This window comes from Drosophila teissieri, chromosome 3R, assembly GCF_016746235.2.
Source record: "Drosophila teissieri strain GT53w chromosome 3R, Prin_Dtei_1.1, whole genome shotgun sequence".
NCBI classification, from domain to species: domain Eukaryota; kingdom Metazoa; phylum Arthropoda; class Insecta; order Diptera; family Drosophilidae; genus Drosophila; species Drosophila teissieri.
Genome location: NC_053032.1, coordinates 10,760,362 through 10,774,807, shown reverse-complemented (window position 1 = coordinate 10,774,807; position 14,446 = coordinate 10,760,362). Strand labels below are relative to the sequence as shown.

At 42.7% G+C, this 14,446-nt stretch overlaps 3 protein-coding genes across 3 annotated transcripts; 1 reads left to right on the top strand and 2 right to left on the bottom strand.

Annotated features, from left to right (window-relative positions):
• Window positions 1–2,223: 2,223 nt before the first annotated feature.
• LOC122621534 (zinc finger protein 814) lies at window positions 2,224–3,406 on the top strand. The gene is made up of 3 exons (XM_043799431.1): window positions 2,224–2,378; window positions 2,434–3,049; window positions 3,168–3,406. The coding sequence occupies exons 1-3, from the start codon at window positions 2,303–2,305 to the stop codon at window positions 3,325–3,327; spliced, it is 852 nt and encodes a 283-aa protein (XP_043655366.1). The 5' UTR covers window positions 2,224–2,302; the 3' UTR covers window positions 3,328–3,406.
• A 3,155-nt stretch (window positions 3,407–6,561) lies between these two features.
• LOC122621703 lies at window positions 6,562–6,941 on the bottom strand. The gene has a single exon (XM_043799658.1). The coding sequence runs from the start codon at window positions 6,939–6,941 to the stop codon at window positions 6,762–6,764; it is 180 nt and encodes a 59-aa protein (XP_043655593.1). The 3' UTR covers window positions 6,562–6,761.
• Window positions 6,942–7,068: 127 nt separating this feature from the next.
• On the bottom strand, window positions 7,069–7,335 carry LOC122621702 (hemotin). The gene has a single exon (XM_043799657.1). It carries the CDS (start codon window positions 7,333–7,335, stop codon window positions 7,069–7,071), a length of 267 nt encoding a protein of 88 aa, XP_043655592.1.
• Window positions 7,336–14,446: the final 7,111 nt, after the last annotated feature.

Genomic DNA, 14,446 nt, shown 5'->3' with positions numbered 1-14,446 from the left:
AATTAAGTGGAAAGCATAGTTTGGTTTGTAAAACGCATACATAATGGTAGGTGTGAAACCGGGAATCATTTTCAAGTAAGCCTAATCCTAGTTCATACAAGAGGAGTCACTTTCCCAAGTTAAAAAACAACAACATTAAATTTATTCAGATGGAGCACATTCTGGAAAACTGCAGCAAACTACGAGCAGCATCCTAAGTGGTAAAAGTCCGTAGACAAACGGCAGTGCTTTACAGCTTAATCAAGTAATAAGGTTAGTCCAACCTCTCATTTGTGACTCATTGTTGACAATCCTGGTATACAAAAAAAGCACAAGAGAGGAAAAAAAAGATGGAAATCTCATTTGCAGTACGTGCATATTTAATTCCACGCCCAGCTGTGAACACAGTCACTAGTGCATGGGTATTACTAGCTTTAGTGGCCGCCCAAGAGTACGCAATAAAATGCTATGCAACTGCATCAAGAGCTCGGCAGACAAACGCAATTTCGATGCTTGTGTACTTGAAATAGATTTTTAATAGTCCGACTGACATACACAAATAAACAGAGAGGAGGGCAGCAGCTCCTTTTCAATGGCACTGGAGTCCTGCTTCATGCCAGCCTTTTGTTTGGCAGTCGAAAGCATTTATGCGATTTTGTCGTTGGAGCAAAACACGAAGATACACTCGCACAACACACATTTGCCACAGCAAATATAAGTTTATGAAAAATGTCATTTGTTTGGTCCACAGATATGAACTATTTATGGACACAGAGAAATGAACAGCAAATTTGCTGTTGTCGAAACGAATTAATGTTTAACTGGAAACAATTTTCCTTTGATTGTTGTCCTCCTTCTTCTCGTTGGAGATGGATGCAGTGCGTTTCATAGAAAGGCATTCAGTATGAAATAATCTACAATGGAAATACAGGAAATAAACCCAATTTATGAGATTGGTTAATATAAATTAATAAATTATATACTCATATTTACTGTACTTAGTAACTGAAGCCTCTCTAGGTTTTTTTTTAGGTTTCAAGTTCATTCCCAACTTGGGCAATCGAACTCATTTGCTGTGAAACGCACTGTCGTCGAGATTGATGCACTTTGAAATGACCAAGTAATTTGCTGGCCCAATATTTTGTGGTCCTTTTCGGCCATTTAACAGCCGAACAACGAGCTGGCGGTAATAAAGTGCCAAATAAATGCAATAAAGCTGTTGGTACAAGTCGTTGTCGAGCTCGCAATGGGAGGGGGGAACGGGGACGAACTACTACTTGTATTATTTGGGGAGTCCGGGTGATGCCATAAATGTTTTCTCTTCCGGCTTTTATTACAAAACACACTCAAAACGGACGAATAAAAAATGCAAATAAATAAGCGCAGCGAACTGTCGAACAATTGAAAAGTTCCCCACAATAGAGCTGGGACTTAAGTGCTTACTGAAGGAGCTGCAACGGAATAGTCCTTAAAGCAGTCCAAGGATGTGGGTGGCTGGGTGGCTGGGTAGCTTCGGCTGCTCTTGGCACAACTGGATTACAGGCAAATTGCAAAACGTCTTTGCATGTCTTGAGCAAACCCACACACACACACACACACGCACACGAATGTGAACAGCCAAGCCAACTAATTTTATTGCTCAACACATTCGTGCCTTGTTTATTGCCCAGCTTCCTTCCATCTCCCCATCTCTTTCGAGCCTTCCCTTCCCTCTCTTTCTTCGAGAGCAATCCCGGATCCGTGTGCAAAAATTTTAACAGGAAGATTGCTTAAGTGCTTCGTCTTGAATTTCCCAGCGAAGGCATTCACTGATGGCCAGCTCCTTTAAGGCAGCCTGTTTACTTCACTTTCGGTGGTCAACGCCACTGGTTTCGCCTTTTTTAAGGATTTAAATCGATCCACACTGAGAAGCAGGAAATTAGCAGAATTTCAGGCAGTAAATATATTTTACTCGGAATCAACGACTTTGAATTCCACCAAATGAAACTTTAAAAAGAGTTTATTCATACACATGTAGTTCATCTTTGTAGGGGTTTAGTGCTTAAGCTAAAAAGATAGGACCATTCATGAATTTCCAAGCTCTAAAATGTTATACATGCCTATAATGGCAGGAATGCTATTTTTAAGACACTAGAACGGTGCCATTTTGTTCAGTGCATGGTTACTGCCTTGCCAAACTGGCGCCTGCAATGTAATTTCCAATCGAGTAGGCAACTCAAATGAAATTAGCGCAGCAGGCTGGTTTGAAGCTGACTGACTTTTCAGAGTCTGTAAAATTGGGAACATTTGACGGCAGCTCGGTTGTGAGGTGTATTTAGCAATCATGCCCAGAATTTTTCGCAGTTTCTTGTCCGATCGCTACAATGGCAAGCAGGAGCGATTCTACGAGCGCTATGAAGGTAAGGCATTCGCGAGTTTCCAAAATCCAGTAATACGGAAATTCCGAACTTGCAGCTTTCTTTCAAGCCATTCCCAACATGCCACCGATGCACAGGCCAAAGTCCAACCACCACATCAGAGCAGCCACCAAACCGGAGCCCAAGAGCAGCGTAAAGTACACCTATTGTTATGGTCGAAGTGAAGCCAGCAGCGATTGGCGGCAGGGCGACGATATACCCATTGTGGTCAGGAGGGAAATGGAGGAGCGACTGGGCATCCAACTGATGAGTGTCTTTCCAATTGCGGAGAGCTCTCTGGTCAGTCACACCATCTGGGAACTGAAAATGCCAGGCGAAAGTTTCGGTTCGATTCCCAGTACCAAAAACGGCATCAAGGTTGGCATCATTACGGTCCTGGCTGAGTCCACGCTAACCCGCTCGAAATTCATGCGGAAAAGACCCATTTTGGCCAGTGTGAAAGTGCCACCAAATATTGCGGAACTACCACTGGCCCAGCCAAAAAAAGTGGCGGAAAGGAGACGATTCAAGCGGGTGGACGGGCAGTTCGAGTGCAGGGATTGCATCAAGAAGTTCGATCATTCCTGGATGCTCACTGCCCACATAAGGACCCACACCGGTGAAAGGCCCTTCGTGTGTCCCGATGGAAACTGCCGAAAAGCCTTTGCGGATCGGTGAGTAGTGCTCTTTGAAGAGAACTTCAAAATATTGCTAGTTTACGCAGTCCACTTATATACCAGGTAGCATTATTTTCACATTTATAAGATAATAATTATGGCTTATTGGTTATAGCTCCAACCTGCGCTCCCATCAGCGAACAATGGGCCACCACGAGTGGCAGCATCAATGTGGACAGTGCGGCAAGTACTTCAGTCAGCTCTGCTACTTGAACCGGCACTCGATGGACGCTTGCCGCAAATATCTGATGTCCGTGATGCACAAGAGGTTCTAGCTTTGAGGTGTTAAATGTAATAATGGGATACAGTCTTTTCACTCTTTAATTGCAATGATGCGGTATATGACATATGTTCAATATCCTTTTAATTTAAAGAATAAATCCTTCATATCAAGCAGACCCCCAGCATTGTTGTAAGTCAACTCTGCGTCGGTAAGGATTTTTATCCAATACAAGATAGCGTTAAAAAAAATCATTGGTAAGTGCAGTTTCCTAGAATGGTATCACATCACACTCCCACGCTTTTGGCTGGTGGCACACTACTTACCATTTCAAAGCAAGGTACCGCAGCCTCAAGGCGGCATTTGGCCAGAACGTATTTGCCAAGTTTCAAGTATCGGCGGCCAGACCAAACACACACACACACTCAAAGGCACTAGCACTCACGCACCCACACACACACACACACACACACCTACACACACAATGCAATTGCGTTCAATGCAACTAAATTGGCTCATTAGCAAACAAAGTGTGGCAAGGTGAGGTGTGGGAGGTGGTTTCCAGGACGAGAAGCGTTTCTTTGGCCAGCCAAAACAGTTTCCCGAGGAGTGACTCCACCGCCTTGTCGACTGGCCCCAAAACTCAAAAGTTCCAAGTGCGAAAGTGGTTCGTTTGGCGACTAAATCAAACAATGCCAATGGAGGTGCACTGAGAATAAAGTGTTTGTTGCACAGCTATGCTTATTGTGTAATTACGTGGATGGTATGCACTTAAAGTGGCCCTAACACACTAAATACTAACTATGCGCTTCAGGTGAATTAGAACAATATTTCGTGTCTTGCTAACCTTTTATTCACTCACAAAATGTGCAAATGTGCCAAATTAATGTGCAAATGCCTTAATATCTGAATCGGTACTATTACCCTAAGTTCTGGGGCACATGCACACTCTTCTGGGCAATTAATGGTTGGGGTGGCGGGGACGGATGGGAGGGGTCGTTATCGCTTTAAGGATACGACTTCGATTGCGGTTAACCCAGGCCGCAGTGTAAACCCCACATTTGGCGGCAGCAGCTGCACGGCCAAGTGCCACGGTCGCAATGCAAACAGTTCGATGCAATTCGAGGGAAGGACGACGGCTAATGCCTTAATTTATGGTCGCCAGATAAACAGGAGATGATTTAAGGACCCCCTCCGCATATTTCCCAATGTAAAACATGTGTCCACTAAAACGCAATTACTTAAGCGAAGCGAACAATGAAAAAGGAGCGCCAAATGTATCGTTTTATTTAAATATTTGATGAGCCCGCGTCACCTAATAAAATTGTAAAACATGAGCATTTTATTGGGCAAAAGTCCACCAAATTTTCTTGCTCCTCGTATTTTTTTGTCGTCTTTCCTAGTTGGGTAAGTTGGCCAAAAGGAAAGGGGTGGGCGGGAAGGAAAACTAAGTGAATTTTTACGCCACCATGAACGCAAGTCGCGTGCTGCTGCACAAGAAAGCTAGCAGTGAAAAGAATTTAATCGACCTTTAAAATACCTCTTGATAGTATGGCTATTATGGCAACTGTAGATATTAGTATGTAGTGACTTTTTGGGAAATGCTCATCAACTGCATTAAACTTTCTTGTTTTAAGGATTTCGTTCAAGGCTAAACTTGAACTTATAGTTTGGAACACTTGACTCTTTGTTATAGAAAACGTATCATTTTATTTCACTCAGAGGGTATCAGGATAAGCAGAAGCCAGAGTACACAAGACATCCTCTGCCGTACGAACGTATTTTTAAACTAATTTTCCAACTGGGAGCATTTCGATGGCATTTAACGTGCCAGCCATCAAGGAGATGGCAGGACACTGCTGCAGGATCCGAAGGAGCAGCCGAAGCCGGTCAGTTGAGCCGTAAATTATTTTAGCGTTTCAATTTGGCTAGAAGGGAGACGGCTGTGGCAGAAGCAGTCATTGGCTGAATGGGTCCCATAATAAAGAATATATATGCACGGACATCTATCCATTGCTTAAAAGTTACCCAAAATGATGAGCGAATAAAGTTGACTAATTCAATTGGATTTGCATTTGGCTATCGCGTTTGGGGGAAACTAGCGCTAAATAAGTTGCTGAAAACTCTTCTGCTAAAAATACAAATTAACAATCTTAAATACCAATACAAATAAGTTGAAATTCTATAATTGTATATCTGAAATGTCAGCCCATTTTAAATGACTTTTAATAATTCAATGCAGACAATCAAAAGTATTCTTTTTTAAAAAGCATTGACAATGTAAGACATTTAATTGCAGAGTAAGCAACATAGACGTATTTTAAATATCAACAAACACCAAGAAGAATTGCAGACTGTGCAAATAATTCAAGATTTCTTGTTTTGTTTTATACACAGTTAAAAATATGTGTGTAACTAGTTTGTGAAAAAAAATTTGTCTAATTTATATATTAATATGTTTGTAAGCTCGAATAACTTCCTAAACACATTATGCCCAAAAGCTTCGCTTTTTAATAATTTTTTCTACTGACTGAAATACCTTGACATTCGTTTTTCTAAGTTCACTTTACACTTTTGCAACTTAATTCGGTTAATTTAATTTTCCTTATTACCTGGGACGACTTTGTTGCCGGGATGTGAATGAAAATGTCATTTATTAGCGCATCTCGTCCTGCCACTGAGGACCATCAAAACCGCCGTGCAGCGCTAAATTTTGCAGGTCGTGAAAGGAAACGTCAGCGAAGATGCATAGCCAAGTTTTTGGCTAAATTTATGACCCGTCGTAAGCAACCAACAACTCCCAAATACACCCAACCAAACACACACACACCCACACACACACCCACACACACAGACATCACGTTTTCACCTTAAGTTGTACTTAAAGGCACTTCGTTCCTGCCGTGAACTCATCAAACATTTTATTACTGGGCCATGGGATGCATAAGAGGCAACAGTTTTTACGGATGCGATCCGAGTGGAGACAAATAAAAGCTCTGGTATTCAGATACAGAATGAATCATTCATAATCGAATGTAAGCAAGGCGACATCATTCCAATGACTAGTGTTTTCCTTACATTCCTTTATTTGAATTCATGGAAAGAATTTTAAGTTAAATATTACGGGTAATCTATTCATTTTAATAGTTACTGGATTTTATCTACAAATCTAATCTTAATGTACACAACTAAATAGACTAAGTTTTATATAACCTAATTGTACAATTTGGAAATATTTGTGAGAAAATCAAAAGCAAGGTTTTTTACGAATATAGCAGAGGCTTGGCAGAATATAAGGTTAATTTAATCAATTTATAAATAAGAAATGCAGCATACAGCAGCAAACATACCAACGGTTGCTAAGCAGACTTTGATTTTGACAAGATTTTGACCAAAAGTTTAATTGAATCGCTTCCTTCTTACTGTTCCTTGTTATGTTTCTCGCAGTGCGGTGATTCACATGAACTTAACTCGAGCCCAAGCACTTTGTCAATAGACTTGCAGTCGCTCCGCAGAGATATCGTCATGCAAAACAGGCGTGGCCTCGCGCCCCCGGGATCTTCGACACTCGCGGACATTCAGATACCAGTAGTAGAAGTAGATGAATACCATCAATAGGAAGACCGGTCCGCAGATGAAGTAGGACAAGTGAATCTGGCTGTCAGTCATCGTGAGCACTGCCTAATTAGATTAAAATAATTCGATTAAATTCAGACCCTTACATTCATGAAACGAATGAAGCACTCCCGTATGGTGAAATACTTATTCGGACTAATCACCTATCTCGACAGTGGTTCTAATAGATGTCCACGCTGTTCCGGCTGTGCGTCAGTTTCGTGCTGGCCACTTCGTTGTATCCGGGAATGATCGACAGCCGACTGAGGGGCAGTGGCAACAGGGCCTTCTGGTCCTCGATGCGAGCTCTTCGGCGATCGCGGATGCACTGATGGCAGTGATAACAATAGCAAACCAACGTAAGGCCCATGATGACAATGGAAGGAATCAGCCAGAGCGGATTGATTTGCGATATACATGCAATTGCGAGCACTTCAAAATCATCCATGTTGCAAGCGACGCGCGATGAACGGAGGGGCAAATATAACTAAATAGCAGGGAACCCTAAAAAGTTTGTCACATGCGCTCAAATGGCGATTTATTTTCTCCGAATGCACTCAGAGAAATCACATTGGGTAAATGTTCTCTATCGTGCTAATTTAAATTAATTAATTTAATTTTTAAACATTTACTATTAACATATATTCTCCATGCCAGTTGTTTTGCAAATAAATACTAATATATTAATCACGGCCATTATTCGAATGGAAAAAATGATCTAAAATCGTTTCTCTGCAGAATTTGCTCTCCCTTAAAAATTCAGATAAAACGCTATTAATACTCGCATCGACTTGAGTTCTTATCATGGTTTCTTGCTGTTACGACTGGGTTTGAATTGTAAAATTCATTAAAAAATACAGAAACAACGAAAATTTTGTGATTACGCAGCTATCAATAACTCGATTAGTTTTATTTATTTATAAAAACTTTATTTATTAGCACTTTAATTTCTTTCTTCACTTTGTGTACCGTACTATACATGCTTGTGATCCACATGCTGGAGTTGGTGGATAAGCGAGAGCTTGAATGAATCATGCAAGGGCGCCAGGGTCCCATCTCATTGTTGTTTTCTTCGTCTCAGTCAGCTGATGTGGATCCCCCGGGACCCCAGAATCTGGGGACCAGCCCCGACTATTGCAAATGGAACTGCTAGACAAACATAGAGAACTCCAGGGGAACGCGGCGTCCAGACGCAACTCAATTCAAACTTTGAAATTGTGCGTTGACTGCGATGCGACTGCTGCTGACATTTGATGCTTTATGATGGAGTAAGGACCGAAAACAAGCAGCGCAAAAATAGATGTATGCCAAATCGCAGCAACACCTCGTGTGCCGCATTCCACACTCCTTAGACTGATGAGCAAAGTTTGCTTTTAATTTAAAATTTCGCCGCAGAGAAGTAGATGCAGTTTTTCGGTTTTTTCCAACTAAAGATGCTGAGAAAAAACCACAACAGATATTGCGGGCTTTAGGGTTTTCCTGCACCAGATAAACAAATTTTATTATGATACTGAATGAAGTGATTTTATTATGCAGCTTCGACTTTTGCATGTAGAGGGAGCCTCCACATATTTTAAAGGTGCCACAAAAACACCAGCCAACTAACTAGGAATTCTTTCCAAACACAACAGAAAAAAAAACAAGGAAATAAGTTGCAGTTCATGAATGGAAAATCCTTTTGTATTGCTTAAAATTCTTCCGGGGAAATAAAATTGTTTTTTGCCAACTATGTTCGAGGTTCGAAAATAATCGAGGCAGTTGGGGAGTAAGTTTGAAAGCGTAACAACAACTCACTGGCCCCGCCAACCAAAAAAACACTCACAACGCACACTGAATGGATATTTCTCATTCAATTTCGCAGGTGTTTGACTCCATGTCGAAGGTGGCTTGGAATCGAAGGAGTGGGAAAGCCTTTGTCGATTTGAGGAGAACGTGGTTTGGTTTGGTTTGTTTCGTTGCGTTGCGTTTCGTTTGGTTTCGATTCGATTCGATTCGGTTGGCATTTAAGCGGATTTTCAAACGCATCCGAAATGTGCAAATGGACCAGATACTTCGATAGGACAGCCACAAGGGCTTAGATGAAGATGGCGATGGCAATACAGTCGCACTGAGTGAATTCCAAATTGAATTGGACATCAAGACGGCTGGATTCAATACTATGCAGCCCACAGATAACTCATAATTTAATAAAAAGTAACGCATTATATGTGTAATATTAAAGCCTTGTAATCCCAGGCCCGCATTCAGCGTTACAAGTGGTATTTGCTTGCTTTTTGTTGGCCATTGCCACCATCTAGCCCCAAACCCCACACACTCCGCCACAAATCCACTTTTATCGTATGAGAACGTGTTGCATACTTTGTGGCTGCAGCTGCTGTTGTTTGCCTTTTGCTTTCAGCATTTTATGATACGCGCGATAATGATGGTTGCCCACAGACACATTACACCCAACCACCACGCAGGTCTCCGCCCAACCACCCACCTATTTACACCTTTCACGTGTAATTAGATGCGCAAGTTAAGTTCGGGCGTGTGAAATTAATTAAAAACTTTCGCTGCTCAAAGTTGCGACCGAAAAGAAAGTAACTATAAACTTGAACCCCCGCATGCAGAAGTTTGGGAATCCCCAACAAATTGCCGCAAGACAATGTCGGGCCACAAAGTCAAGTGCAAAAGTGGCAAGTACATAAGTTCCCTGTTGCAAGATGCCGATTGTAACTTACAGCATAAATCAGAGATAGTTCAGCCCAACTGCCCCCCATTTGTCCATTTCTCCGTCTGCCGATTGTCTATCATCGAAGGCCATCAGCAGACAAGCGTCGAGTTCGGTTGCAACATCCCACTTACCAGTATTTTTCCCGGTCCAGTTGCTTCTACACTTTCAAAGGGAGTTACGATGTTGGCCGACGTCCAAGTTATTGCTATGATAAGAAATCGGAATTGAAATACCAATTCCGCAATCTTTTATCTTGAACTATTTTACATAGTTTTTAGCTTAAGCTAGTACAATTACTGACTAGTAATCCTTTAAAGTCAAAGAACTGCGAAATTTTGTATTGTTCCTTGTAATTTTTGGCGAAAGGGTATTTCCTATTTCTGAAGTTATTTAGCTATCTGACCGAAGTCGTTTTTTTACCAGGATCCCTTTGGTATTTTCCAGTTTTGCTGCTTATTGTTGGCGCTGTTTGTTTTCCTCGCTGTGGCCCAACATGCTGCATATTTATGGCATGCCGCAAACGTTTATCTAAACTACATAAAGCAATAAAAGTTAAAAGTCAAATAACTGTAGTATGGTTCCTTGAAGTTGGCCTTGTTGCTCCTTCGGTTGTTACTGTTTTTGTTATTGTTCCAGGGTGTTGTGGCTGCAACTGCGGAAAACAGATGCCATCGAGTGAGTCTGCAGGAGCAACCCATTCCAAAGGATACTCGTATCCTTGTGGCCGGATCCGCCCTTTGGGAAGCTCGTACGGAAGCTGCCGACAACCGACAACCGACGGTGATGAGACTCGTTATGGTTTCGGTTTCGTTGGCAGCCCCTTCAGGAAGTGTGGGATCTAAATTATCTCGGGATGAGAGTTTGGAAGATAGAGAGCTAGGATATACCCTTTGTTAGGGAACAATCCGCGGATTTAAATATACCTACGCTTCATCTCATCTTACTGCAATTGACGCCAATTATGTATTATAATTATCTATAATATACTGTAGAACTTTTACAATAAACAAAGGCTTGGAAAGCTAAATGCTGCCTTCTTACCACAAACTCTATACCTGCAGTGAATTCCGATAGTCGAGCTGGCACTGGTGTTAATAACCCAAGGTTTTATGTATCTGTTTACACTTACAAGCTGTCTGATAACTCAACTGGGAAATGGAAAATGTTCGGGGGAAAAGCGAGTGCAAGGATGGAGGTCGAACAATTCTCGAACGTCATGCACGTGCACTGCTCTTGTCCTTTTGGTCGGATACCCATGTAGCTGCTCCTATTCCAGCCATATCCTTTTAATCCTTTTGCCAATGCATCGCATTGCCTTGCATCGAGTTTGATTTCACACGCGAGCACAAAAACAATAATATTATGCCACAAACACTCGATGCCAACGAACATGGCCCATGTAATCACACTTGAGCTCCTCGCCCAGCCACACAAACACACGCACACACACCTAACGTGGAAAACGCGGTTCCACCCACCCACACACACACACATGCACACGCAGACGCTGGGAAACTCGCTCACACCCACACGACTGCAGCGAGATTGCGAAACTTCATTATATGCCCGTTGGCAGACAGGAGCAAGTGCAGAAACGCCTGCACTGCGCGAAAATCTATGCCTATCAGTTTATAATTCAGATCTACAGATATTAGGCAAACCAGCATTGTAAAATGCTTATAGCATAGGGCTAAACCTTAAAGCATATGACTAGATCTTATTGCATAGAGCTGGAGTGTCCAAAGTGTCATCAAACTCCCATAGTAACTCCCGATTTCCCCCAGTGCTTGCCCAGGACTAACTGGCGCACCCCACCTCCGAGCACCTGAATCGGCCGGTTCTTTTCCATTTCTATTTCTGTGCCGAGTCCTGCTGCCGTTTCTGTTTGGCTTTGTTCTCGACGCCCTGCATTGTTGTTGCTGCCTTTCGCCTTTGGCCCGAATGGCATTGAGCTTGAAAATGTGTTTATTTGCCGGCACACACACGCACACACACGCACACACACGCACACACACGCCACACAGCAGCAAGTGCCTGCCATAAAATCGCTGAATCCATCCACGACGACGCAAACAAGCTGCCATATGTCGGCGGAGGTTTGGGAGCAATCTTGCCACCTCATGGGTACTACTTGCACTTGCAACCACCCACCTACCGATTGGCGTCGTCATTTGGAATCGGCATCATCATTCCGTCTCGGGGCAATTGTTGTGCATGTTTTTGTTATCTGCCGGCTGGTTGGCTGTAAGGAATGCTAATGCCTCTGCCTCTGCCTCTGCCTCTGCCACAACCAATTCCAATGCCAATGAGACTGCCATAAGTGCACCTCAGGTGTTGGCCAACTTGAAGTCCTTTTCGGGTTTGCTCCGCTCTGCTTACACCCAAAGAAAAATTATTTCTCAATTAGGCGGAGTGAGTCGTAAGGTGGAAGCCCTCCCAAGTAAATTTACTTAACATGCTGGCAATAAAAAAAAATGTCTGCAATGATTGCTCAATCGAACATTGGAAAATCGGACGAAATGCATAAAAGTGTCCTATGGTAAATAGAGCAAAGTCATGCCGGTTATTCAGGACTTAAAGCCTTTTTAATTTGATTCAATTTAAATCGGTTGAAAGTTTGTTTGCCAGCCCACGCATTTTATTTGCGTGTACGCCGATGACATTTGTCGGGTTATTTCTTAACTTGCCCGGCTTGAAATTAAATTCCTTGGGAGGATCGGATGCGGGGGTCAAGGCGGGGAGGCGAGGACGTGTGCGGCTGCCAAATGAGGCGAGTTCAAGTGGCACATGGCAGCGCCGTAGAATTTAAAAGCTCTCTGCAGTGCGAGTCACGCTTTCATTTGCGGCATTGGCCAATATATCAAAGCACTCAAACTGATTGCATTTAGTAGGGTCCAGAGCCGATGCAGTGGGATCCCGAATCTCAATCAGTGTTGCCCAATGGGGTGCTTCCCAAGTTAGCGTACACCAATCTTGAAGTTGATATGACATGTCTACATATATTTTGTATATTCAATACCACGAATATTTAATATGTGTTGTTTTTACATATTCTTCAGCATTGGAATCGTTACTAAATTACTGTCATATAAACTAAACTAACATTACAAATAGAAGGGACACGTTTATTATAATATTTGAAAGGTCCATTTCAGAGGCTTGATTCTGCACTTGTTAACTCCAGTGGCGCAACACCAGTGCATCATCGGTTGCATTATGAGAGCCACGCGTTGCAGCGGCACGTTTCTCATAACGAACCCCGCTCCCCTGGCCCCTTGGTCGCCTTGTTTGCTGGTCAAATCCATCACTCGGCTGCCCCACGTTCCCTCGGTTTTAATTGTCGCACAACAATGATCCCTCCGCCTTAATTGGTGTTTCCCTGTCGGCCGGATGGCACTTGGTGGGGAGCCAGGAGTGTGTGCCAAACACATGCCACATGCCACTCGGCACTGAAGGACTCGTCTTGTGGCAATTGTGTGGATGAGCTGCTACTTCATTCCAGGCCATTGGCTGGGGTCCATCCTTTAGGGTCCTCCTCCCTAGAAGGAAGGAGGGACTTTCCCTGATGTCTGGCAAGTGAAGGCCTTTAATGCCAGACTATTTGAATCAAAGCCTATACACTTAAAAATAACAGAGTATAACAGCAGTATGTAATCTCTCCGTCTTTCTTGTATTTAAGTAGGTCTTAAATATATAATGCATGTACTTTCACAAAATGTGCCCAATTGCTGCTGCTTTAATTCGAATTTTCATAGGGGTCCCTCCACTTCCACTTCCCATCCCAATTCCTCATCCCCTCATTATTGTAATGCCCTGTTATGATGGATTATGGCGCACACGGATTTGCCATAACTTTGGGGATGAAATGCAGTGCACCCAGCAGCTGACAATTAATTATATGCATCGCTGTGTTGAATTATCCCTCGTCGGTTCACTAAACCCGTGCGAAATTGCCACCCAACTAACTCATACCTCTTGAAATACTTTCCACATTTGTTGCGTGCGCACGTAACTCAAATGCCAAACACCTGCAGTTAACACGTTCGCAGTGCTTACAGAGCGGGCAAACAGATCCGTTGCCCTGAATCCTCCATGTCCCCCATGACCCCCGTGTCCCCCGTGTCCGCCGTACTCCAGTATCCACTTCCGCATCCCCAGTCGTATCCGTGGCCGTAGTTCGTGCCCCTGCGGAACGGACAAAGCAGCGTTAAAACTGCACTTAAGTCAAACTTGCCAGACAAGTGGCGTGTGGAAAGTGGAAGTGGTTGGGGATGAAGTCCTCCGATTTTAGGGGAACTGGGGACTACTGGGGCTGTGGTTAAACGGAATAGGGAAGGCACTCCAAAGAAGGGCCACTGAGAAAAAAATCTTTAGTCAAGTATGCCTAAAGAAACTGTGAGGTTCTTAATGTGCTACAATATTTTCCAATTGTGATGTTTATAATTAGTTATCTTGCGAAAGAGAAAAAAAAGTATTCCCTCTTTATAAAAATAAATAGATTTACAAATGCCTATGTACGCCATTAGCAAAGATTTACATGTAATACTTGTATTTTATTTTATTGAATCTACTATTTATTTAATAAGTAAACTTCTGTTTGGATGATTTTACTAACACTAAGATCAACTTGTATGTACGAGTATATACATATTTAACTTCTATGTTTTGGTTTAGATTTATATTTGTACCCTTGTGGTTATCAATTTATTGTTGATTATATAAGTAATTTTCTGCTGGTGTAACCACAGGCAACTAAAACGGCTGACGTGGCCGTTTTACGAGCGCCCTTCGGTTGTAAAATTTCATTACGAACTAAACGGTTTTCATGGCTCAAACCAGTGGT